Genomic DNA, 27,792 nt, shown 5'->3' on the forward strand with positions numbered 1-27,792 from the left:
CAAACAATTGAGGAAAAGAACAGATGCATTACACATCGGCTTTTATAACCCACGCTGCACAAGTCGCTTCTCGGAACAACTCGAGTTGTGTGTGGACTGCATAAGGAAAGTTTACGAGTGAGAACTTAAATTTGTTCACATTCCTCTGAATTGTGGAACGTTAGAGAATGACGGAAAGCAGGACACTGGCAAGGAGTTCCAGAGTAGAGCAGCACGAGGAAAGAAGTTGGAGGAGTATGATGAAACAAAATGCCTGAAATGTCAGCTCCTCCCTACTTCCCACGGTGGTTAGAATTGTTCTACCGATTTGACAAAATTGGAATTGGAATTATTTTACCGATTGGTAGAACAATGGACAAAAAAAAAAAAATCAATAAAGATCTCAAGCTTGTCGATTTCAGCCATTGTTCTTCCTGTCAACCATTGCAGACAGACTCGAGCCTTCACGATCAAGACCAATTCTTCATTCTTAAAAAAACAAAAATAAAAATACATCTCGTGAATCGCATCTAATCCTTCCAAGAAACAAAATGTAAACACAGCAACCTTCCTTCACCTTTGCCATGGTTGAGGAGCAAAGGAAGTGGTAGGGGTGGACGTCCAGCCAAGGCATCTCCACCGATGCCTAGAGCTTCTCGAATTGCCGCCGCACCACTCACAACCACAACCAACTTTGAACCTACGACAAGGGTCATGACATCTCCATACCTGCAAGAAATATTCATCCAAACAGGTAAACAAATAAAGAACAACCGTGCAACACGTCTTATGTTGAACAAACATTTTTACAAATTTGATTTTATTTACGTTCAAAGAGAATGAACACCAGAAGTGAGATGAGTGTGCACCGACACACTTTACACATTTGTTGGTACAACTTCAGAGAAAACGCCAAAATGTTTTTCATCTGAATCTTCAAATTGCAAACGTCTTAATGAGGTCATCAACTATTAATGTTCAACACTTGCATTTATCATGTTCAGGAAGGAATGAATAAATTTATCGGAATATTAAACAAAGTCATTCACGAAATAGGAATTCCATTCAATAATATGTAGAACCTTGGCCTTTCTAGTAACCTTGTTTGGAGCTGTTCACTATTTATCACTTGGCTTTACATACCTACCCACCTACCTGTCAGCAAGCTGGGCAAGACGTAGATGCGGTGCGAAGCCACGGCCACCGAGCAACAACCATGGTGCACTACCCAAGAGGGGCAGGCACACAGGACCTGGAGGGAGAGAACGGACACTGCTGGCACCGTACACTTTCCGATACCACCATGCCACAGGTGCCAGTATCAGAAGTACCACCAACAGCCATTCCAGTGGGAAAGGAATCATCAGCTGCTCAGGGACACCAGGAAGGAAAAAAATGAATAATCAGTGAGAGGTACAATTAGTCTTTTTGACTCATCGTACTCCTCCTTCATAGTTTTCAACATGATATGAGAGGTTGTACAATCACTAAGGAAATGAGAATAAGGATAGGTCTCATCAACAGGCCCAATGTGTATTATACTGTGTGTGTGTATATATATATATATATATATATATATATATATATATATATATATATATATATATATATATATATATATATATATATATATATATATATATATATATATATATATCTACACACGAGGTCTATCTAAAAAGTAACGGGACTGACTTCACAGAAATTTTATTCCAAAAAATATATTGAAATCACAGCTTGTCCTTCAAAATAGTTTCCCTCCAGTCTCACACACTTTTCCATCCTCTTCTTGCACGCTTGAATGCACCTGGAAAGCTTCTTCTGGAATCCTCCGGAGCTCCATCGTCACGGCCCTTTTGATGGCCTCCACATCAGGAAATCAGGTCCCCTTGATCACCCCCTTGAGCTTGGGGAATAGGAAAAAAATCACAAGGGGTCTAGTCTGGCGAATACGGGGGTTGCTCCAGAGTTGACACGTTCCTCTCCACCAGAAACTGTCGCATGCTCAGGGCACTGTGAGCAGGGGCGTTGTCATGGTGGAGCACCGACCCAGGCGTTGTTCTCCCACAGATCCCTCCTCTTGTCCCGGACTGACCTCGTGAGGTGCCGGAGGATCTCCTTGTACACGTATTGATTCACCGTTTGACCCTGTGGTGGAAAAATCGAAGTGGACGATGCCCTTGATGTCAAAAAACGCGATGAGAATCACCTCACCTTGACCTTCGACTTCGACATCCTTGCTTTCTTTGGTCTTCGACATGCCGGACTTCTTCACTGACAACTCTGCAGTTTGGTCTCGGGAGAGTATTCGAATATCCACGATTCATCACCAGTAATGACTCTGCCGAGCAGGTCTGGATCGTCCTCGAGGCGCTCGATAATGTCTTGACAGACAGTGACTCTTTGCTGTTTCTGGTCCTCAGACAACAGCTTGGGGACCATCTTTGTGCACACCTTGCGCATTTCGACATTTTCAGTGATGATGCTCCAGACAGTGTCCTCATTGATAGAAAGTTCCTCAGCAATCATCCGCACCATGAGTCGACGATGTGCGCGCACCATCTGCTTCATACGCTCGATGTTGTCCACCGTTCTGCTCGTTGAAGGTCTTCCAGACCGTGAATCATCTTCAACCCTCCTCCCGTCCCTCTTTGAACCTCTTGTGCCATTCAAATGCACGTGTATGTGACATCGTTTCTTCCCCGTAGACTTGCTGCAGCATTGCGAAGGATTCGGAAGGTGTTTTGCCAAGCTTGGCAAGAAACTTCAGATTGGCTCTCTGCTCACAACTCATAGGGCGACGACTCAGACTAGACAACGTGCAAGGCACGACCTGCAAAAAAAAAAATCACACAATGAGTGAAGTCAACCATCACCAATCATATACATTGCTGGAATGTTGCAAAAGACTGACGCAACCCGTTCATTCAAGTTGTGTAAGTGGAGCACACAGCAGGCTCAGTCCCGTTACTTTTTAGACAGATCTCGTGTATGTATAAATATATATATATATATATATATATATATATATATATATATATATATATATATATATATATTTTTTTTTTTGTCATGGTGTTGGAGGTCCAAGTTAAATCCCAGACCACAAACAGTGCCAGCCCGGATAGCCGAGCGGTTCCGTATTAGGAAGTGGACACGTTGATCCTCGGAGATTATAAAATGCAAGGGAGGGGCAGGGCGCAATGGCGGAGCGACGGGAGCACAGACGGATGCACAGGGGGGGTTTATACTCAAACCCCACGACAAATACATGGACACAGCAACTTAAAATAAACGCAGAATTTAATAAAAATTGACAAATAGTTCCAAGGGACAATAATTCAAAAGGTAATAATAATAACATGAAGTAAATAAATCCTAGAGTCAAGGCACCTCGACACACAGACTTAAATAAGGACAAGGGAAAAACGAAATAAAAGAAAATCCCTCCTTTTATTCTTGTACTTAGCTTGACCCAGAGATGGTCTTTGTGGAACTTGGAAGAGGCGCTTCGATTTGCACGTGTAGACGCGTGCAAAATGGTGCCAAGCCGCTCTCTCACAGCGGGACAAACATACGGCAGGCAATTCGTGAGCGGTATTCAACACCAAGGCTCACCGACCGTCATGTAGCTTAGAATTTATCCCGCCTGCCAATACGCTCTTTGCAGAATGGTGCAGTCCCCTTCGGCGACAGACACAAGGCTCCGTGGTCCGTCTCTCATGACCCAACCAAGAGCCAAAAGCCAGCGTCTTGCTCATTACGCGAGCCAATTCACCTCAGCATGAATACGAGAATCGTGCCGTCTTCTTCATGCGTCGAAGAAAAGCCAGCCATAAAGCCCTGTTCTTATAGGGCATCTCCAAGGTACGTTTTCTCGACCGCGTGCATCCCTCACTCAGCACTTGTACGTTCCTCCTTGCTACGAGCTGCTTCTCCATCCTCTCCAATTGCCTGCCTCCTATGCCCTCCTCTTCTTTCTACCACTCACATCACGCCCATCAATAATCAGCCTTGGGGGCATGATTTCGCTGCCATCACCCTTGGAGGTGAGGCTTCTTGCCCACTTGGTCATGTTATAAAAACGCAATTCTTTCATGATTTGTAATACAAAAACATTGGGAAAAGTCACAAGGGGACAATTACATATGAGGGGAACTTATCCTTAATCCCGATCTAAATGAAACCGCACCACCCCCGTGTCAGGTCAGGTCAAATTAGATCTGTGACTTGCTGCAGGTACCGTATAAAACCGCATGAACCTGTTCAATGGTTGGGTTGTCAGTGACTAAATCATCTCGCCCACCAAGTTTCTTGGTGAGGAGGGTGTATGATATGGACACCCAGCAGGATGAAGAACAAAACCTGTCAAAGGGTAGAGGAGCTCCTTGTGAGCCAAAGGCCATCCATATCTAGTGCCCAACTGTGTCTGCAGATGCCCACCTGCACTTGGGTTACTTTTTAAAAGGAGGTTGGTGGCAGGATTTGCACTCCAGCCACCGTAAAACCCTTCATTCCGCAAAACATACCAAAAGCATTAACAAAAATCTGAAAACCCACTCCGTGGGAGTACCTCCGGTGCAGCTGCCCTTCGCAAGGCAGCTCACTGGATGACGGAATTGGGGCAAAGCTTTCGGGACCCACAATCTTTAAAGATAGGGAAACCACAGGGTAACCTTCCAGGGTCAGATTGCGGAAGTGTGTGTCGGGGTGTTGCTGAGGTGTCGTCCATCAGACGGCGGTCTCCTTGGGTTAACCTGAGGCAGTCCCTTCGGGTGGGTACCTGGAACATCCTATACCAAAGAGAGGATGATCACTTGTCTCTGTTATCATCTGAGCTCAAGCATTTGGAGATCAGTATTGCAGCACCCTCTGAGGTTCGGAGAGCGGATAGTGGCAAGATCATGGCGGGTGGTTACACCTACTATTGGTCTGGTCGCTGCGATGGTTATCATGCCCAATGAGTTGCTGTAGCTGTGTCCAACAAGCTGACTCCAATGATAATTCAGGTAACACCGGTCAATGAGAGCATTATGAAACTAAGGATTCATCACTCCTTGGGTGTCAATTCCCTGGTCTCTGAATATGCTCCACCTGAGGTGAGTGATCTCACCATGAAGGATACATTCCATGCCACGCTTGAGTCTGTGATTAATCAGTGCGCCAGACGAGATACTCTTTTAGTCTTGGCGGATTTCAATGCATCGACTGGAACTGATAGGGATGGTTATGAGACGTGTGTTGGTCCCCATGGGTCTGGAACTGTGAACCAGAATAGCACTAAGTTCCTTGACTTTGCAAGAAGTCATGCACTTCGGGTGGCTGGTATATGGTTTCAGCGTCCACAGGCTCATCACTGGACTTGGCATTCCAATGCTGGTGGTGTGGCAAAGGAGATTTACCATATGCTCGTTGATGGTTGCTGGAGGATAATCCAGAACTGCAGGGTCTACCGGAGTGCTCAGTTCCTCAATACTGATCACTGGCTTGTTGTAGCAACTTTGAAGTTTCAGCTTAAATCCTGGAGAATGGTACCATCCCAGCTGAGGCTGGATGTTGGCAAGTTCAAGGATGAGAGGGGAGCTGAGGAGTTTACGAAAAGGCTGAGGGGAGATTTGGGGGGGGGGTCTGTTTGCTTTGGGGGATCCTGAGGAGTTGTGGAGTGCCTTCAAGACAACCATCCTTGATGCTGCCAGTCAATGTCTTGGTACTTAGCAAAGGGCGAAGAAGAATTTTGTCTCTCAAGGGACACTGGATACCATTGACCAGAGTTGCAGGGCCAGGCTGAATAGCAGAGCTGAGCTGTTCAGGGAGCTGAGGCGTAAAACTGTACGTGCACTTAGGATGGACAAGGAGGCCTATGTGCGAGGAATCTGTGAGGGAGTACAACATCACCTGTGGTCAAGTGATTCTCGTCCTGCTTACAGGGGAATTCGCGCATTACGTTCCTCCAAGCCCGTCCCTCGGTGTACTGCAGTTAGAGCGAAGGGTGGTTTAGTTGGATGTCCGGGGAGTTACTATCCCTATTGCTAACCCTCCAATCAACTGTGGTCCACATTCGTTTGTGGAAACACAGGCTGCGGTGAACAGGTTGAAATGGGGTAAAGCTCCTGGGATCTGTGCTATCCATGTTGAACTTCTCAATGCTGGCGGAAATGCTGTGCTTGTGTCGTTGCATGCAGTTTTGAGCTCTGCCTGGAACACAGGCATCATCCCAACTGACTGAAAGAACAACCTTGTTGTCCCTCTCTGGAAAGGGAAGGGTGATCTCCAAGACTGCAACAACTACCGAGGGGTGACGCTGCTCTCAGTGCTGGGCAAAGTCTTTGCTCGGATAATTCTTGATAGGGTTCGTCACCATCTGCTTGAGCACCAGCGTCAGGCTTTGCACCAAAGAGTTCAACAATTGACCGTATCCTTGCTCTTCGTGTCCTCACCGAACGCAGACGAGAGTTTTGGCAGGGGCTGCTTGCAGCCCATGTTGATCTCTGTAAAGCGTTCGATTCAGAGAATCAGGATGTCCTCTGGAGGATTCTTGGTCTTTGTGGGGTGCCACCAAAACTGATCAATCTGATGCCTGAACTATACACTGGTACTGAGAGTGCTGTGAGATGTGGTGGTACCATCTCTTGACATCTTTCCAGTTGTTAATTGAGTTCATCAGGGGTGTGTACTGGACCCCACACTTTTCAGCATTTGTTTGTACTGGATTCTGGGGATGATATCGGAGAGATCAAGCTGCAGTGCATCGTTTGGGAATGTAAAGATCCCTGACCTTGATTTTGCAGATGATGCAGTCATCTTTGCAGAGACTCTCAATATCATTTTGGGGGCCCTCGAGGTGCTGAATGAGGAGTCGGAGCTGCTGGGATTACGCGTTTCTTGTGTCAAAAACTAAGATCCAGGCTTTCAATGACATCTTGGATGGTGCTATCCTGTCTGTACCTGTTTGTGGCGAGGACGTTGAGATCACGGAGTGATTCACTTACCTTGGGAGTGATATTCATGTCTCTGCTGGCTTTGACTTAGAGGTCAAGAGACGTCTTGGTCGGGCCAGGGGAGTCATGGATTCACTGGATCATGGGGTGTGGCGTTGCCGGTACCTGTGCGGGAGGACGGAAGTCCAAGTCTTCAGGTACTTGGTGATTCCCGTCTTGCTCTTTGGATGTGAAACTTGGACTATGAGATGGAGACTTAATTCGTTGGTACCAGGTCTCTTCGGAGAATTCTTGGCGATCGCTGGTCGGACTTTGTGTCCAACGATCAGTTGCTGAAAGAGATTCAAATGAGATTTGTTACCTGCATAGTCCGTGAGCTTCAGCTGTGGCTGTATGGACATGTGGCTCATTTTCCTGACGCTCATCCTGCTCACCAGATTCTCTCATCTCGGGAGTCTCGTGAGTGAAGGAGGCCAATGGGCCGACCACGTGCCTCGTGGTTGATCAGCATCTCAAGGAGATGGGGATGGGCCAGGCATCTGCCTGGGGGGTTGGCCAGACGGAGGCCCCTGGAGTATCGGCAGAAAGTGGACGCAGCGACGTGCTGCTCTGGCGCATGCTCCCATACCTGACCCCCCCCACCCCTGTGTGGTGACATACAGCACTTAAGCTCACAGTCTCCAAACCTAATTACATCGAGATGTCTCCTACACGTCCACAGATCAAACAACTCTATTCAATCTTAACTTTTCTCTTAAATTCACCCATCTACCTCCACAACCGTAACAATATATATATATATATATATATATATATATATATATATATATATATATATATATATATATATATAAAATCAATTGATAAGGAAAGCAAAATCAGTTTCCATGTTGTTATCGTCGTTATGAAAATTATCAGAATAGCCACAAGGACTATGACAAAACTATTGTAAGAAACATGGTGAAGTAATTTCGGTATCGTTGTTGGTGTGCTCACAAAAGCAAATCACGCACGCACGACGTCATAAAACAAGAAAATACCTCTTGGAACGAATTTTCCGATGTCAATTGTAAAAGCCCGCTAAGCATTAATTTAGACTTCGAACGGGAGAAGCAAATTCATCGTCATAGGTTCAATTTACAATATTATTTAATGTTGGAGATCACATATGGTGACGAGTTACCAAGATGACGAATCACGTGGAAGTTTGGGGGTGTGGCTGGGAGCAGGGGGAGTGGCGTGATGACAATGATTAAAAAAAAAAAATTTTTTTTTTTACTAAAATGAGAAATTCAACTGCTGATTCGACATAATATGAATTATTCACTGTTAAAATTAAGCGAATGAAATTTTTTTAAAAAACCTACACACGAATTAAATAAATTGGCTTCTTTTTTGACCATGTTAAAGAAAGCATAACGAACGATCTCCGCATAAATACTCATTAAACAACTGCGTTTAAATTTAACTCCATAATAAAAAAATAAAAAAACAGAAGGAGAAACGAGCCACACGAACCAAAAAAACCAAATCTATACTCCCGAAAACGCACGTCCATTGCGATCATATTATACAGCAATTGTACCCAATAATCAAAGCAATACTTAAAATAAAAAAGCAAATGAAGTTTAAAATCACTCTTGCAATCATGTTACTGGTCACAGATATTGCATAATACAACTCCGCTATATTTGATAACTTTATATATTTTTTTCCTCGCCCTCTGTCTCAAATAAATTTATAATTAATTGCGAAACAGCTTAAATGTAAGACGACTATTCGCTTTATAGTAGTTTTTACATACAAAGTCGAAGCTCGCAGAAGAACGAGGACGCTCTAATTTTGCAACGCATTCAGAGACGAAATATTTGGATAGTGATCATACACCGCATCAAAATTTCCTAAATCAAACAACGAGGAAAAAGAAGAAGAAAAAAACCCCAGTTAAATTAAGCGAAATTAATTTTTCCATTAAGGAAGAGACAAAATGTGTCAATAAATATAATAAATAACGAGTAATTAATTTGTCAAACCAAAGTGGGCCAGTTCAAAGGAATCCCAAGACTATAATGACGAGTCAATATTTAAATAATATTATAATTTTTTTGATATTTGTGGACAGTGAAGTTTTTTAATTATGGAGAAATCTACACAACGTTGATTTTAGCGATCGTCGTAGTTGCCGTGGTAACCTCAACGATGTCGGACGTTGATTCTGAGGAAGAGGAAGAAGAAGAAGAAGTAGAAGAAACCAAACTTTCGATTGGGGTGTGTGTGGAATGTGACTGAGTGGGGATTTGCGGCTCGAGTCTTGTATATAAATTACGTACTAGATGGTTCCGAAGGATTCTTGAACGAGATACTCGCAATAATCCAAGAAATACTATCTTTTCAAAATACCGATATAATTAACGTTAAAGTATTTCGTACTAATATATATATATATATATATATATATATATATGTGCTGCATATACAATATTCATATGTTGTAAAACAAGATGTTGGAGTTTTATCCACTAAATTGTGCGTCTCTCGATCGAAGGACTTTTGGAACGCTCGGCTCCATCTGTACGTATCCTTCGTGTTTGAATGGTTGAGATGTTTTATTATGATTTATTCTCCTCAGCAAATAGCATTTACACACACTTGGAATGAGATTCATTCAAACAAAGGATCATTTATTTGGGACGTGGCAGTGGCAGCACGTGGGTGCCGGTTACCTGTCAACTCTCGCGAGATTCACGCTTCCGTGCCAAACCACTGAAATCTCACGTTTTCATTCTTTTTACAAACGATATTTGTCTTTTTAACAAGGTCATGAGACGGGTCCCTCGTCAAAACGGTTGAGTTTCCAACCAATGAAAAACGCTGTCACTGTTCGGTACTAGTACCGGATTTAGGGGTGGCCAGGTAGGGCCATGGCCCCTGGGCCCCCCACATTTAGTGCCCCCCCACAATCATTGTGGCCACGGCCCCTCACATGGTAAATCCGGCCCTGTTCGGTACTAGTGCTGGATTTAGGGGTGGCCAGGTAGGGCCATGGCCCTGGGGCCCCCCACATTTAGGGCCTCCCACAATCATTGTGCCCACGGCCCCCCACATCGTAAATCCGGCCCTGTTCGGTACTCGTACTGTATTTAGGGGTGGCCAGGTATGGCCATGGCCCTGGGGCCCCCCAAATTTAGGGGCCCCCCCACAATCATTGTGGCCACGGCCCCTCACATGGTAAATCCAGCCCTGTTCGGTACTCGTGCTGGATTTAGGGGTGGCCAGGTAGGGCCATAGCCCCTGGCACCCCCCACATTTAGGGCCCCCCCCACAATCATTGTGGCCACGGCCCCTCACATGGTAAATCCAGCCCTGTTCGGTACTCGTGCTGGATTTAGGGGTGGCCAGGTATGGCCATGGCCCTGGGGCCCCCCACATTTAGGGCCCCCCCCACAATCATTGTGGCCACGGCCCCTCACATGGTAAATCCAGCCCTGTTCGGTACTCGTGCTGGATTTAGGGGTGGCCAGGTAGGGCCATAGCCCCTGGCACCCCCCACATTTAGGGCCCCCCCCACAATCATTGTGGCCACGGCCCCTCACATGGTAAATCCAGCCCTGTTCGGTACTCGTGCTGGATTTAGGGGTGGCCAGGTAGGGCCATGGCCCCTGGCACCCCCCACATTTAGGGCCCCCCCCCACAATCATTGTGCCCACGGCTCCCCCACATGGTAAATCTGGCCCTGTTTGGTACACTTCAGCGCGCGCCATTTTGTTGTCCTTGTCGCGAACCACGGAGCCAGCAGCATGGACGCTGAATCTGATGGTCTTTCAACATCAAAACAACCAAAGATATTGAGGATCATGATGAATGAAAAACTGAATGTTGTTGAACATGACCATTGTAAATGTGGATTCGTATTGTTTTGGTGAAATTGTTTTTGATTCTCCACTTGAAATACTCCGTTTCACTGTCAATAGTATACGTCTTGAAGTACACATCCCAATATAAGTTTGTAATACTGAGTGACCATTATGAGTTTGAGTTCAGTGTAATTGTGAATATTTTTTTCTTCCTTCTCCTTTGCTACTATAAGAAGATTTATAACCACCAGAATGCTCTACTTGGTTTCTATTTTACTAGATTTGTTCTGGGCAGGGGGGCTGCCCCCCCCAAATCAAGGCATCACCCTGGACCTGACCGGGGCCTGAGGCACTTGGATCCAAGTTACGAAATATTTTCACTTCATCAAGCAAGATTACTTCAATAAGGCTTTAATTCACTCAATCAAAGCCATACCTGAAACAAGCAAGACTAAAAAGCATCTGAAAATGAAAAGCCCGTCTGCTTTTTATTCGGTCTTATCCTTATCCTTATCCCTATCCTTATCCTCTTTCTCCTTCTCCACCAAATTGTTATTTGTCTTCTCCATGTTCTCATATTAACGGTTTGTTGAAAATTTGATAACATAAACTTAAATAGTAAAAAAAGTTACGACCCGGACACACACACACACACACACACACACACACACACACACACACACACACACACACACACACACACACACACACACGATTGCAAAACCCAATCTCCAGCTGCGTGAGGGACAGGCTGATGAACATGAACAATCCTAGTAAGGTAGCAAACGGAACACAAACACTGAATCTTTAGTATTCATATTGAATGTCATCACATTCACCCCGCCTTTAAAATTCAACCAAATATTCTCCAAGATGTCTAGGAGGGCATCTGATGCACTCAGATCGACCTAATGGTGGCCGTGCATCTGATGGCGAAGGTTCATTTACACAAATGTCCTCAGCTGAAGACGTATCAGCAGGGATCTCGGTATTGTCTGCTGTCAGAGAATCGTTCGGTGTCACCTCGCCAGTGTTGGGTCCTGCGGTGTGCTGTTGGGCCATATAGGTATTGCAAAGAGGGGTTTCAGTACCCATGATGCAGTGCTCGGGCACCATATTGGTTGGCAAGCTAAACAAGCGAGAAAAGGTTAACAAGATCGAAAAACGCCAAATAATTAGCATAACAATCCATTGCAGTAAATCATAAATAACGAGACAAACATGCTAGATTGTGTAGCTACTGATACTATCGTTGCCAGGGAAGTGAACACAACCAAAATGGTGGTATGCACAGCATTATGGGATAGCTCTGAAACCCCTGTTATCTCTATCTGTCATGTGCACAGGGGAACATCCCCATGAGGTGACAAATGTCGCACCGAAACAGTGGTGTCCCTGCCATCAGGAAATCTGTGACATGAGCATATTCCGGGTTTGCGTCGATGAGTTCCACTTCGTCTACCAATGGATCACACTTGCTATGGTGACTGGTGCACTAGTCTTCTCATGATCAAGGTACCAGGGGAAGCTAACCATGTGGGTATAGAATGTCTGCTGGTGGGTCGGCGCTGGTATCGATGTAGTCATTCACGTGGAGTGCCATTAGTGGATGTGAAGAGTAGTGAACGAATAGAGTGCAGAGCATCAGTGAGGACAGCCTCCCCACTGCGCAGTCATCAGTTCTCGTGACATCAGAGCCAAGGTCTTGGCTTTCCCGATGATGCCGTCATATCTTTCCACCAGGCCATTCCCTTGTTGGTTTTATGCAGTCGTTCGGCTGGTGGCAATCCCACGGCCATGTGCTGGTGGCAAACTGCTTGAGTTCATCGGACATAAAACAAGGTCCTCGGTCAGAATGTACATAAGAAAGCAAACCAAAGACTGTGAGCAGTTGGCAGAGACATTTCATGACATTTGCCGTAGTCATGTCGGCACATGGAAAAGCAAAGGGAAACCTCAAAAACTCATCAAAAACTGTTAATATGTAGCAATTGTTCATCACTAATGGCAGAGGTCCTTTAAAATCGATGTTTATCCTCTCAAAGAGCAATGTAGCTTTGATCAGTTTACTCGAGGTAGCCTTCCAGAATCTCGGTTTAAGTTCAGCGCAAGCCAGGCAAGAAGCACTCATCATTTGGTTATCTTCGATGGAAAAGGGTACATTTTGACAGCGTACAAAGTGGGTCATCCTTATTATGGAGATCTTGCAAGGTTTTGCCACTAATAGCTGAACAGCAGATCCGTGAAAAGGTGTCAGCAGCAGCATTTTCTTTCCCAAGGTGATAAATGATGCCATAGTTGCCGCATGATCGCATAATTGTGTTTATAACTATATGAGGATGCTTAACCATGCTTAATCTATCAAGGACGCTTCATCTTTGTCAATAAGTGGCTGGAAATCATCCCTCAGCAGAGGAGTATCACAATCTCATAGCCGCGTAGCATTGGTGCTACCACCCGTCACAATGACGTCATCTGGCATGACATAAGAAAAGTCAATTTCAAACTCGACCAAATGGAATAAATATATGAGAGTTGCTTAAATTTTGATGGTGCAAGCAGAATTGTGAGACATTGTTAATTGTGCTTTCGATGTTTGGTCACGATGTGTGAAGTAGTGCGAGAGATGAGACTGAGCACAATGCTACTGAGTCTGGTAGGCATCATGCCCTCTCTCCCAACTACTCCCATACACCACTGGAAGGCATTGTCTACCTCTTTGATGAAAAGGCCCTGATGTCTGAGGCATTGTCTTATCATTGTAAAAAGTGTTGCCACAATCCAAAAACGGAAAATCAATAACCTTGTGGAGTTAAACACACAGTGAGGGCTATCATACGTGCGAAGCAGTATCATTTACATGCAACACATTCTCTAACTTTTGTTGCCAGTTTCGTTAATGTAGGCCACCGGGTTCAATGTAGAATTATTATTTTTCTTTAAATTCAATCTCTCGATGTGTTATTGACAAATATTGAACTGCTGAGATATTTCTGTTTCCAGGAGTATGAGGGAGAGCGCAATGCAGATGGTGAGAGACACGGAGTGGGAAAAGCTGTTTTTCCAAATGGAGACGTCTATGAAGGAAGCTACCAACACGGGCATCGCCATGGAGAGGTACCACTTTTCAAAACTTTTACAGTTCGTGAAAGACGCCGTGGGACCTTTAACGCTTGGTTTAACGTCCATCTGAAGGATGGCACACTTTGTAATGCAACCACACTCCACCTGCGAAGCACAAATCTGATAGTTTATCATGTGGTCGGAAATCAAATATAGACTAGACAGTTCAAAGGTACCTCTGTGGTATGTTTGCCATTTTGCTGCACAAATTTGTTTTAAAAAAATAATAATTCCAGTAACCAACGACTTCAAAATTAACAAAAATACTCATTTATGTTATTGTCAATAATTTACTTTTAATGTCGAACCATACGTTGCACAGGGGTTGTACAAGTTCCAGAATCGTGCAAGGTACAGGGGAAAGTACCTGAATGACAAAAAGCATGGGAATGGCATGTTCAACTACCCAGACGGCTCGGTGTATGAAGGTATGATTTCTGACGATCGTCAATTTGATACTCGGTCTCTTCAGTCTCTCATAGTATAGTGAAGGGTAAGGCATTTAATCATTTGGATTCCTGATTAGTCCACTGTTCAACTTTTACATTCATTTGTTGAGGTTATTAAAACAGATATGACATGGAACTTTATGATGGTGATGACCAAATAAAATGCATGTTTAGAACAAGATAAACAGACCTTTAATAGACATGGCATTCGCTGTTTGGCTGCAGTGGACAACTTCCTTGAATTTGAGGAAAGGAGAATGTAAGATATTTAAAGTATCTTCAAAAATACTTTAGCAGTTGAGCTGATAAATTGGCGTGGCTGTGCTGGAATGTATAAAAAGGAACATTTCGTTCGAGTATACCATTGAAAGCAGAAGTCAAACTTCTGTCAAGGTCAGGAGACACGGAGGATCAGAGAGGTTGACCTTATTTGAAATGAGGATCAAGCTTGTAACTCATAGTTGGATGGCGTATAATGCAGTCTTAGTAAGAAATTGAAAAGATGTCAATGATTATTTTACCAGTGATGATGATTTGATGATTGTGATTGCAGGCGTCAGGTCTTCTCAAAGTCTAAATATGAGCTCATGAGTAAGGACAGGTGTCTCAAGACTGAGTGGCAACATTGAAATGACTCTATTAACTTTGTTGATGGGTTATACTGTGCAAGGAAAATAGTTTTGAAGATTTATTTTTGGGATAAATTGTATCATTTTGATCTGACAGGTCAAAGGAGTATAAGTAGATTGTAGTGAATGAATCAACTGAATAGCGTTTTATCTTCAACAATGTAGGTGTTGAAATGGGTTTGAACAAGGTGCTGTACTCACATTTAATCTGTGCCATTCCCATAGGTGAGTGGTTTGAAGATGAGCGCCACGGGGATGGCACTTACATTTATTCCAACGGTGACAGCTACACGGGGTCTTGGTTCAAAAATAAAAGGTATGACTCGTGTGGAACGTGAGGTGGCGAAATAAAACTTTATTGATGCTCTGGCATATCACTGTTGTGTTCAAGTTTATGAAGATGAAATTTCCACCATTAGTTCAAACATGAGGAATTATTTAATATAGTGACAACACAACTTCATTCCATTGATACATTTCTTTGAAAAAAACTTTGATCTCAGAACATGCCGTCCTTCAAAATGCGGCGTAAAGGCAGCTGTTTAATTCACATTTAGGTTGTACATGTCCATGGTATCTCTCGAAAGAGTAGACCATTGTGTGCTGGTGCTGCCATGGGCAAATTCAAAATTATGTTTGACGTTATAGAGATATAGACATTGAGTTAATGGTAAGAATGACATTCATATTGTAGAGGATAAATATAAACTGATTTATTAAGTTAATAGGGAGTGGATAAAACACAGGTGCGATAGGCCCGATGGTTAACTTCCCTTATATATTTCAACAATTGCATATTTTATACTAAATACTGCATATGATATTAATTTTGTGAGGAGTTAGAGGAACATTATTTTCTTTTTACAGTGCCTGTAGAAAGTCGACACACCCCTTTCAAAAATTTCACCTTTTGTTGCCTTATAGCCTGGGATTAAATTGCATTAAACCAGACTTTTCCACCTTTATTTACACATCGTAACCCACAACTTCCAAGTGAAAAACAAATTCCACAAATTTCAGAAAATTAATTAACAATACAAAACTGCAATATATTGGTTGGAAAAGTAACCATCCCCATTTAATAGCAATTGTAAATTAGCAAATTGTAAATAAATATGTTCAAAATCACACACCAATTTAATTGGCCTCTACTTGTGTTAAATTGCAGTGATTCTGATTATTTCAGAAGAAGATCAGCTGTTCCTGACAGTTTCCTCTGCAGGGTTGTGCATTTCACAGCATAGACTCAACCATGAACACCAAGAAGCTTTCAAAATACCTCCAGGATAAATTGTGGAAAGGCACAGATCAGGGTATGGGTATAAAAATCAGGTATAAAAATCAGGTATAAGTATAATCAGGTATATAAGATCAGGTATAAAAATATTTCAAAGGCCTTGAATATCCCTTGGAGCACAGTCAAGGCAATCAGTAAGAAGTTGAAGGCGCTTGGTACCACCAAGACCCTGCCTAGATCAGGCCGTCCCTCCAAACTGGATAACTAAGCAAGGAGGAGACTGATCAGAGAATCCATCAAGAGGCCAATGGCAACTTTGAAAGAGCTCCATGCCTTTATGGCAAAGACTAGTCACTGTGTACATGTGACAACAATATCCCAAGCACTCCACAAGTCTGGCCTGTATGGTAGGGTGGCAAGAATAAAGCCATTACTCAAAAAAGCCTACCTTGAGTCCCATTTGAGGGATGAAAAAACACTCCGGAGATTCTGAAGCCATGTCGAAAAAAGTTTTGTGGTCTGACAAAACCAAGATGTAAATTTTTGACCTAAATGCAAAACGTTACGTTTGGTGCAAACCCAATAGAGCACATCACCCAAATAACACCATCCTTACTGTGAAGCATGGTGGTGGCAGCATCATGTTATGGAGATGTTTCTCATCAGTAGGGTCTGGGACACTTGCCAGGATAGAAGGGAAAGTGGATGGAGCAAAATACAGAACAATCATGGAGGAAAACCTGCTGCCCTCTGCAAGAAAGCTGAAATTGGGACGGAAGTTCACCTTTCAGCATGACAATGACCCGAAGCACGCAGCCAAAGCTACACTGGAGTGGTTCAGGAACAAAAAGGCAAATGTCCTTGAGTGGCCCAGTCAGAGCCCCGACATAAATCCAATCGAAAATCTGTGGCATGACTTGAAGATTGCTGTCCATCAACGCTCCCCACGCACCTTGACTGAGCTTGAACAGTTTTGTATAGAAGAATGGGCAAATATTGCCCAATCAAGGTGTGTAAAATTGCTTGAGACCAAACCCAACAGACTTACAGCTGTAATTGCTGTCAAAGGTGATTCCACCAAGTATTTACTCAGGGAGGTGGACACTTATACAAGCAATATATTCTAGTTTTGTATTTTTAATTAATTTTCAGAAGTTTGTAGAATTTGTTTTTCACTTGGAAGTTGTGGGTTACGATGTGGGAATAAAGGTGGAAAAAAGCCTCATTTAATGCAATTTAATTCAAAGCTATAAAGCAACAAAAGGTGAAAAATTTGAAAGGGGGTGTAGGCATTATATAGGTACTGCATGCTGTTGCACAAATCCAGACTTCACCAGAACTTGATGACAGACAGCAACCTTGCATGAAAAAATATTCAAAAAGCAACTCCAGTGTGCATGCGTTGTTCCAGTAACCCCCTCCCAGTTAAATTCCCAAAATGAAGAATTTTCTACACACCTACACTCTTTTCTCCAGTTTTGGAACAGAAACCATTCATTTACATCATAGGCATTTGACAGTAACTTTGGAATCAAGTCTAAAAACTATTGATTGACCAAACATGTTTCATTTCATTGCAGACATGGGAAAGGTGTATATACATACAAGGAATGTGGGGCATGTCATATTGGGTTCTGGCAGGATGGACAGCTGCATGGTGGTGGAGAAATCCAGCACACAGCTCTACGTTACCAGGGATTCTTTAAGAATGGCAGAGTAGGTCATTCTTTTTTTTTCTTTTTTGTATACCTTGTCGAGTCTCGTATGAGAGCTAACACACAACACACATCAAGAGGGGCATAAGACAAGAGGGGCAAGAGTGGTAAGGCCAAAACAGTGGGGAACAGTGACATTAGGAGATCTATGAAAGGGAGAGGGATGGGGTTAGGGCCATTCTTCTTGGCCATAACTCAGCCTGTGATTCTTGCCTGCTTGTATGTCATGAAAATTCCTTCCGGTTGCTTGTATGTCATCAAACTTCTGGTTCCGGGTTTTGAGGCGACGGATGGTTCTCTTTGGGGTCTCTGCCGACTTTCTCAAAAATTAAGTTTCCAGTCGTTATTTGTCACATTTTAACTGTTTATTTTCTGACCTACATGTTTACTGTGTGTTCCTAGTTCGGTTTTGTTTCAAAAACTGTGCTATTTTGTGAGTTTTCGTCGATCTTGTCTTATCGGGTTTCCTTGAGGCCCACCCCTCTCTCCCATCAAGGTGTATTATCATTTTTATTTGTATTTTCTCCCTATTACCATCAGTTCCCTTTTCCCTACTTTTCACACTGCCCCCCATCTATCCCTTCAAACTACACCCTCTGTTTCTTGTCTTAAAATTTAAAAAATATGACAAAAAAACCCAAAAACCATTCCTCCTTCCATACCCACGAGTTCTGATCCTCCTCCTCCTCCTCCTCCTCCTCTTCCTCCTCCTCCTCCTCCTCCTCTTCCTCTTCTTCTTCTTCTTCTTTTTCCCGCAACACCATCTTTATATTCCTTCTATTTGAGCTGACCCACTTTCATCATTACCTTCACGATTTCTTCCTACAACTTTCCTTCCATTCCCTAATATTACTTAATCTTAAAAAATCCATCAAAAAAGAATAATTTTCCTTGTATCTTTTCTAACTATACACCTCCCGAAACCATGTGTCTCTCTACCCCTTCCTCTTCCTGTTACTTTTCATCGACTCATCAGTTTCACTCTGTGTTTACCGATCCAAATTCACCATACACCGCCACAATTTGACTTCAACCTTTCCTTTTCCAAATCTTACGCAATCTTTATCAAAAAATCATGATAATAATAATAATAATAATAATAATAATAATAATAATAATAATAATAAAAACGGTCTCTTATAATGCTTCAACTTCTTCTTTCACACGTGTGGTTTTGTTACTGTATCATAATTCACTATTTTTCTATTTCAACATCCATCCATCCATGGGGACCATACTCTGCACAGAGCATTGGTGCTGCCTAAGCAGTCTATTTGGCTATTGGGCACAATCCTGGATGGGTCGCCACTCCGACACAGGATACCAGCATGCTGGCACTCATTTTGCCGACCTCGGAAGGATGACAGGCAGAGTCAACCCCACCTGGTGTTAATTCAACTGCCGAGTAGGGTTTGAACTCAGGATCCTTGGATCCCAAGCCCACCACCCTAACCATTGAGCCAACACCAGGCATATTCCAACACACTGCTCTCAATTTGACCTTTCCTTCATCCCTTGTCGAACAAGTCCAACTGTTACAATGTTTCTTCTCTCTATTCTCTTAATTCGCCTTTATTGCATCCATCAAGAAATGTCTTTAGTCGCATCTTTGACTAAAAAAAAAACAAAACCCAGTTTGCAATGCATGTTCATGTTCGATCAATCGTCCTTTTACTCCAACTTCAATGCCAATTCACCCCTCTCACCCCTGCCTCTCAAAGCAACCATCACACTCTTCCTTCTCCAAGCTTCCCTCTCACCTTTCTCCCTCAACTCTCCCCACTCACCCTTCTCCCTCCAATCATCCTCCTCACTCCCCCTTCTAAAAGTCCCCCCACCTCCCTACATCCACAAAGCTGCCTCTTTCTCCTGCCCTCTCTCCTCCATCTCATCACTCCACCTCCTCAAATCCTCAACTGCCTTCTGCCTCCTCTCTTAATGCTCCCCACTGTACCTCAAACCAGCACCACAGAGCCTTTTCTCCCCCTCATCCGACCCTCTCCCCAAGCTCTTCTGCAATCCCCCACACTCTTTCAACAACTCTCCTTACCTTCTCCCCCTCCTCCCTCGTCCTATCCTCCCTCTCCCCTCCCCTCCCCTGCACCCAAAGCCTCTTCCCCTCCCTCTTCCTTAACAGTGTGGACCTCAAACATCCAGGGCCTTCACTCAAACCTGACAGATCTTTCTATACAGGTTGCCACTGACAAACAAGACATAATCTGCCAAACAGAAATTTTCCTCCCTCAAGACATCTTTGACTCCCTAGTATCTCTCCCTGGTTACTCCCTCCTCTGGTATGACAGACCTGAGCCTCGTCCTGGTGGAGGTGTTGCTCTCTTCATCAAAAACTTCATTCCTCACTCTCCATGCACTGCCCTCACTCCCCCACACCCCCAGGAATACCTCTGGCTATGACTCCCTCTCCACTCCCACTTCATATTTATATGTGTGCTGTACTGTCCACCAAACAGTGATGACTCCATCTATACCTCACTCTCCGAAAACATGGACCAACTTCTATCCTCTCATCTGAACTCTCTCTTCCTCATACGTGGTGACGCCAGTTGGCTGGGTGTGGGTTCCACTCTCACCTGCTGTGGCACTTCAGCAAAAGACTTCTGCGACTCATTGGGACTGACTCAATCTGTCAACTTCCCGACCCGGATCTCAACCAATGGTACTCCATCTCTTCTGGGTCTGATTTTGACAAATTTCCCTGAAAATATCTGCTGTTCTTCGTCCGCTCCAATCGGTTCTTCTGATTACATGCTTGTCAAAGTAGGCATCTCTCTGGCTGTTGTTAGAGAACCACCTCAGCACTGTCGAGTCTTGCATTTCACTCAGGCTGGCTGGCAGGGTCTTCAAACAGCCATCAAACTTCGAGACTGGTCTCCCATCGCTACTTTCTCCAACATAAACTCATCCTGGGAATTCTTTCAAAGAAACTTGCTCTCCCTCATGCACAGAATTATCCCCTCGCATCTTCAGTTGTCCTACCTTTCCTCCCACCCATAGTTCACTGAAGCCAGTGACGAGGCATTTGTCCTGAAACAACTTGCCTTTGCCTCATGGAAAGCAATTCCAATTGAGGGAAATCTCAGTTCCTTCCATAAAGCTCAGAACACATCTGTGTCTACACTCAGGAGAACCAGAAAACAACATCTTTCAAATCTCAAGTCTGAACTTTCAAACCTCTCTCCCTCCTCCAAATCCTGGTGGCGTCTCATCAAATTTATTTCTGGTGTATGTTCCCCCTCCATCCCCTCCCTTACCTCAAATGGCCGCACTGCTGACAACACACGTGAAAAGGCTGAACGCCTAAACTCCGTGTTTGCATAGAAATCTTGTATCCGAAACCCATTGCTTTATGTACCCACCTTACCCGGTCACACCCAGCTGTCCCTGGACTCTGTGTCCTTTTCTTCTGACAAAGTGGAGAGCTGACTGTCAAACCTCGACTCAGATTCTGCAACCTGTCCAGACGGCATCAGCCCACGTCTCCTAAAAACCTGTTCCTCTGCTCTTGCTCATCCTGTCTCTGTTCTATTCACCCTCTCATTTGCTCAAGGTCATCTGCCATCTGCTTGGAAATCAGCAAACATTCCTGCCCTGCATAAAAATGTGCAAAAACAGATCCCTGCAACTACAGACCAATCAGCCTTTTCCCAATCATCAGCAAGGTTATGGAATCCATCATCGCTTCAGACATTAAATCCTTCCTCTTCTCCAATGACTTGATTTCCGATCATCAATTTGGTTTCAGACCAGGTCACTCTACCCTGGATATGCTGCTTCTGCTCTCCCAACAATGAATGGAGGTCCCCAATGCCAGACATTAATTCAGAGCCAGATCCCCAGACATACCGCATGCTTTTGAAATGGTCTGGCTCCCTGCCCTGCTCACCAAACTCTCTTCCTATGGTATCCGAGGCCATCTCCACTCATTACTCACAGACCTCTCCTGTCGCAGCCAACATGTGGCTCTAAATGGAGTTCTCTCATCCCTCTTCCTGTCCAGGCTGGAGTTCCTCAAGGCAGCATTCTGGGCCCTGTTCTTTTTTCTGGTTTTCATAATGATCTCTCCGACTCTCTGGAAAATCCTGTTTATCTCTTTGCTGATGACTCCACCCTTTGCCGTAACATCTGTCATCCCTCAGGCTGGCAAGCAGCAGCTTCTTCTCTCACTGCAGATCTGGATAAAATCACAAACTGGTCTAACACGTGCAACATGTCTTTCATCCTGATAAATCTCACACTCTCACTATGTTTCTGAAAGGACCATTTGGAACGCCCCCCCCCAACACCACCCTCCCCATCTAGTTTCTCTACAATCCTCTGTTTGAAGTGCTTTCATTCAAGCTTCTGGGTCTCACTAACTCCCATGATCTTTTCTGTGTAAGCCACATTTGCAACTTGTCCTCCAAATCCAGTCGCCAACTAGGCATTCTCCGTCATGCAAAGTCCTTCCTCAGCCCACCTGAGCTCCTGACCATGTACAAAGCTTTTGTCCGTAGCCTAATGGAGTACTGCTCTTCCCTCTGGGCTGGTGCTCCTGCCTCTCACCTTTCACAGATTCACTCTGTGGAAACCAAGGCATTTAGGATCATTGGTATCTCCCGCGTTGAGGCTGAGTCTTTGGGCCTCTCACTCTCTCACCGCAGGCAGGTTGGTGGTCTGTCTGTTTCCTACCGTCTCCTCTCCGGTCTTGCCCGCCCCCTGCTGTGTCTGCGACAAATTCAGAAGTGTTATATTCACAATCGCCATGCCTTCCCCATAAGTTTTCTCTTCAGTGTAAAAAGTCCAAAAGCAACTGTTAAAATATCATCAAATGCCGAAAGGTTGCAGCCCATCAGCATCAGGTGTTCTGACGCACACAGTTTCTGTAGGCCCCGGGCTTCAAGCCTTCTGCCCTGTATGATCATTCCTTCATGGCCCAGTGGAACTGGAATCTATCCAAGCTAAAGAAACATGATGTATTATACATGCACATAAGCAATATCCATATTTTGCCTTCATTACATAACCCAAATTTGTTTTTTTTTGAGGCATCGAGCAATCAAGCCGATGTTCTGTGCCAAAACACTGCTCACATTAAAAAAAAGAAAAAATAAAAATTCAGAAGCGAACGAGGCTGTGCATATACACCACATGCGTTATTTTTTATTTTTATTTTGGGAGCAATCGAGGCTGTGCTCATACACCGAATGTTTGTGCATTTTGCATTAACGCCTGAAGCACATCAGGGAAATCACACCTAATGTTTTGACCCGTTCCCATTCCCTAATTGCAAATAATTAATCGGATGTAATCCATAACTTTGTGTGTATTATAATTCTCTGTGTTGTATGGAGTTTAGTGCACCTGTCAATTTGACGGGCTTTTCGCCGAGTTTACATTGGTGCCCTATGGGGCAGATGCAAGTAATTCATGAAAAGAGGAAATCATGCTCTTACACATCCACAGCACGAGACTGACGAGAAGCCATATTTGCACACAATCGACTTTCGTAATAAACCTTTGATTGCAATCCAATCAGGTCCAGACGCATATCGAGGTGTGAGCGGGTTTTGATGTTGAATTTTTTTTTACAGGGAAGAGATGTGATTGGGTCTGATTCAGGAATCTTTGCAGTCCAGTAACATATATTCGATGTACAGCTTATGCAGTGGCCTGCTAAAGTATTCACCCCCTTAAAAGTAATGCCACATTTAGATGAAGTATGTAGAAACAATTTTTCCAAATTTACTTTTTTATTCATAACTGAAGAGATCAAACGAAACATTGTTATAGTTGAAGGAGGTTACATGTCAGGAATACCTGCAAAAAACGTGTACAAATCAAAATTCACTGGTTGAAAGGGTATTCAGCCCCTTGGGTTAGTACTTGGTGGAATCACCTTTTGCAGCAATGACTGCTATCAGTCTTTTTTGGGTCGGTCTCTACCAGCTTTGCACAGTGTGATGGTGAAATATTTACCCATTCTTCACGTGAAAATTGCTCTAGTTCTGCTAAGTTTGATGGGGATCGTCGATGGACTGCATCTCACCATAAATGTTCAGTTGGGTTCAAGTCAGAACTTTGACTGGGCCACTCAAGAACATTAATTTTTTTCTAATTCAGCCACTCCAGTGTGGCTTTAGCTTTGTAATTTGAATCATTGTCCTGCTGAAATGTGAATTTCCTACCCAGTTTCATAGTCATGGTTGACTGAAGCAGGTTTTCATCAAGGATTCTCCTGTACTTTGCACCATTCATTGTCCCTTCTATCCCAAAAAGCTTGCCAGTCCCTGCTGTTTAAAAGCAGCCCCATAACCATGCTTGACCATGCTTGATGAAAACCATGCTGCCACCACCATGTTCGACAGTGGGGATGGTGTTGACTGGGTGATGTGCACTGCAGTGTTATGTTTGTGCCAGATGTAATGCTTCAAATGAATTTGGACGAAAAAGTTCAATTTTTGTCTCGTCTGACCACAAAATGTTTCTCCACCTGCCTGCTGTATCATCAAGTTGTTTTTCTGCAAACTCCATATGAGCCTTTAGATGCATCTTTTTCAGTAATGGCTTCTTTCTTGCCACCTGACCAGAGAGGCCAGCTTTGTGAAAGGAACGTGATATTGTTGATTGATGAACACTGGCCCCCATCTCAGACATAGAGCCTTGCAGATCTTTAAAAGTCATTGTTGGATTTACAGTGACACCCTGAACCAGTTTCCTGCTTGCCCGGCTGCTTAGTTTGGATGGGCGACCTGGGTAGAGGCTGGGTGGAATCACACGTCTTCAATTTCTTAATGATGGATTTCACTGTACTCAAAGGGATAATGAGTGACTTTGATGTCTTCTTTTAACCCTCTCCTGAACCATGCTCCTCTACCACTTTATGCCTGACTCCTATGGAAAGCTCCTTGCTTGGTCTTCATGTTTGCCTTGTTGGTTGACTAAGTGAGTTGCACCTTAAAACTCCTCAGATAAGTGTGGGAGCTTAATTTTTAGCTTATCTGGAATTGGAATTCCAGATAAGGTATTGTCATTGTGCACCGGCCGTCCGTCCGTTTCCTATTTTGACTTCTCCAACAATGGATGGAAGCCCTCAATGCCAGACAGGAAATCTGAGCCGTATCCCTGGACATATCACGTGCTTTTGACAGTCTGGCACCCTGCCCTGCTCACCAAAATCTCTTCCTATGGTATCCAAGGCCATCTCCACTCATGGCTCGCAGACTTCCTCTCCTGTCACAGTCACCGTGTGGCCCTAAATGGAGTTATTTCATACCCTCTTCCTGTCCAGGCTGGAGATCCTCAAGGTAGCATTCTGGACCCTGTTCTTTTTCTGGTTTTCATCAATGATCTCTCCGACTCTCTGGAAAATCCTCTATGTCTCTTTGCTGATGACTCCACCCTCTGCCGTACCATTGCTCATCCCTCAGACTGGCAAGCAGCAGCTTCTTCGCTCACTGCTGATCTGGATAAAATCACAAACTGGTCCAACACATGGAACATGTCTTTCAATCCGGACAAATCTCACACTCTCACTATGTCTCTTCGAAAGGACCGTTTAGAAACCCCCCCCCCCCCCCCATCCACTTTCTCAACAATCCTCTGGAAGAAGTCCTTTCTTTCAAGCTTCTGGGTCTCACTATCTGCCATGACCTTTCCTGGGAAAGCCACATTTCAAACCTCACGTCCAAAGCCAGTCGCCGAGTGGGAATCCTCCGTCGTGCAAAGTCCTTCCTCAGCCCACCTGAGCTCCTGACCACTTACAAAGCTTTTGTCCGCAGCCTGATGGAGTAATGCTCTCCCCTCTGGGTTGGTGCTCCTGCCTCCCACCTTTCTCGGCTTCACGCTGTAGAAACCAAGGCATTTCGGATCATTGGCATCTCCCGCAATGAGGCTAAGTCTTTGGGCCTCTCACTCAATCACCGCAGGTTGGTCGGTGGTCTTTCTGTCTTCTACCGTCTCCTCTCCAGCTTCGCCCCCCTTGCTCTCTCTGCGATTTGTCCCCACCACATTTCCGCAGGGCGCTCAACGTCCGCCAACAACCCCTTTCTGGTAAAACTACCAAAATCACGAATCACTGCTCACCTTCACTGTTTCATTCCTCTTTTTTCCCGCCTTTGCAATAAACTCCCTCACTCTATTCATTCCCATTCTTCCCTCCTGGCCTTCAAAACAGCTGTTCACCACCACCTCTTATCATCCCCCATCCAAATCCTTGATCTTTTCTACCCCCGATAATTCACCCAAGCCCACCTCCTTCAAATTCCCTGCTTTCCTTCCTGAAAGTCCCTGTAATGTCCATCTTCTATTCTCCATGTTCCCTGTCCCATCCCTCTCCCTTCCACAGATCTCCTAATGTCTCTGTTCCCCCACTGTTTTGTCCTTCCCACTCCCTCCCCTCTTGTCTCATGCCCCCCCTTGATGTGCATTGTGTGTTAGCTCTCATACGAGCCTCGACAAGGTATACAAAAAAAAAAAACACTGGGCTGATCCGGCTAAAATTTGGCAGCAAGGTTCCCCTCCTCACTGGTAATGGGGATTGCAAAGCTCGTTCTCATCACGTGACTTTAAATATGTCAAAATGTCAGACTTAGTAAATTCCTTCAAAATTCTTCTCCAGACCCACCAATCAGAATGCTACCAAATTTGAGTTACAACATTAGGCCAGGGTAGGGATGTTAAATTGCGGAGGTCATGCCAATCACGTGACCGGAAGTGTGTCAAAATGGCTGACTTCATCAATTATTATTGATAAAATCACATAAATTCCTTCAAAAATCTTCTCCACACCAAGAAGTCAGAATGCTACCAAATTTAGGTTACACCATTAAGACAGGGTACTGATGTTAATTTGCAGAGGGTATGCCAATCACTTGACCAAAAGTGTGTCAAAACGGCAGACTTATTTATTTTTGGGGAAAATAACGTAAATTCCTTCAAAAATCTTCTTCTGCAGACCGACCAGTCAAAATGTTACCAAATTTGGATTACAGCATAAGGCCAGGGCCCAGATAAGCCCCAGGTCCAGGGGTCCTATTTTTAAGTTAAACCACTGATTACATACAGGTAAAACCTATTTTGTAACCTTTAAAACAAATAATTAATTTGCTTTTGACGTGATTTAGGGTTAATTAGGCAAAGGATTTGAACACATGCAACTGAGAATTATCTGATTTTTTCTGTTCATTTAAATTATTCACATTTTATCTGCAATTTTTTTTTTTAGCTTTATCACTTTAGTCGTTTGTGAAGACTCTATATATTAAATTTGATTTGAAAGCATCATGAAACATGCTTAGGTGGCATGAAAATGTAAAAACTTTGGAGGGCGGTGAATACTTTTGCAGGTCACTTTATTATTGTCGGGGCTCGAACCCTGTACCTTGAATTACAATGCTTCGTTTTGGAGAGACACAATCATCAGCAAATTTAATGGCCTAATCACAGTAAAGATAATGTACCTTCTCTCTCACACACACACACACACACACACACACACACACACACACACACACACACACACACACACACACACACACACACACACACACACACACACACGATGTCAATAACAGATCTATAATTTTATTTTATTCATCAATCAATCAACCCAACATAAGAATCACTTAAACCATACCAAACAAAAGAATCACTTGAACAAATGAATTAAAAGAACTTACAATTAAAGTAACGATTAATCTAACAATTAATTAGACAAACAATAAATTTGCCAACCAGCCAACTAAGCAATTAACCAAACCCTTGTGCACATTCGAACAGATTGCCAGAGCGAATGTAACAATCTGCTCTGCCTATCTTCAGTCACCCCTGCTTATATACTTTTTTTTTGGTGCATTACTCTTTGAGCAAG

The 27,792-nt window shown here is 43.8% G+C and overlaps 2 protein-coding genes across 11 annotated transcripts in view; one reads left to right on the forward strand and one right to left on the reverse strand.

Annotated features, from left to right (window-relative positions):
- Positions 1-8,136, reverse strand: part of LOC147020281 (cytochrome P450 2U1-like) — a 28,340-nt gene extending 20,204 nt beyond the window's left edge. The window contains exons 1-4 of one of the 7 annotated variants that reach the window (XM_085895538.1): positions 7,958-8,061; positions 1,754-2,812; positions 1,135-1,346; positions 557-708 (exon numbers count right to left, since the gene is read on the reverse strand). In XM_085895538.1, the coding sequence (XP_085751664.1) occupies positions 557-708; positions 1,135-1,346; positions 1,754-1,822 (433 nt within the window). In that variant the 5' untranslated portion in view covers positions 1,823-2,812; positions 7,958-8,061. Of the gene's footprint in view, positions 1-556; positions 709-1,134; positions 1,347-1,753; positions 2,813-7,957 lie in introns of those variants that run through there. The other 6 variants (XM_085895535.1, XM_085895537.1, XM_085895536.1 and 3 more) reach the window with 6 other exon arrangements.
- An 829-nt stretch (positions 8,137-8,965) lies between these two features.
- LOC147020282 (radial spoke head 1 homolog) overlaps positions 8,966-27,792 on the forward strand; it is a 44,769-nt gene continuing 25,942 nt past the window's right edge. For 3 of the 4 annotated variants that reach the window (XM_085895551.1, XM_085895550.1, XM_085895549.1), the window contains exons 1-5: positions 8,966-9,185; positions 13,775-13,888; positions 14,217-14,322; positions 15,198-15,288; positions 17,790-17,925. In XM_085895551.1, the coding sequence (XP_085751677.1) occupies positions 9,117-9,185; positions 13,775-13,888; positions 14,217-14,322; positions 15,198-15,288; positions 17,790-17,925 (516 nt within the window). In that variant the 5' untranslated portion in view covers positions 8,966-9,116. Of the gene's footprint in view, positions 9,186-9,407; positions 9,489-13,774; positions 13,889-14,216; positions 14,323-15,197; positions 15,289-17,789; positions 17,926-27,792 lie in introns of those variants that run through there. The other variant, XM_085895552.1, reaches the window with a different exon arrangement.

The sequence above is a fragment of the Eptatretus burgeri genome, chromosome 9 (genome assembly GCF_056783735.1).
Source record: "Eptatretus burgeri isolate ZD-2024b chromosome 9, Ebu_testis_v1, whole genome shotgun sequence".
Classification (NCBI taxonomy): domain Eukaryota; kingdom Metazoa; phylum Chordata; class Myxini; order Myxiniformes; family Myxinidae; genus Eptatretus; species Eptatretus burgeri.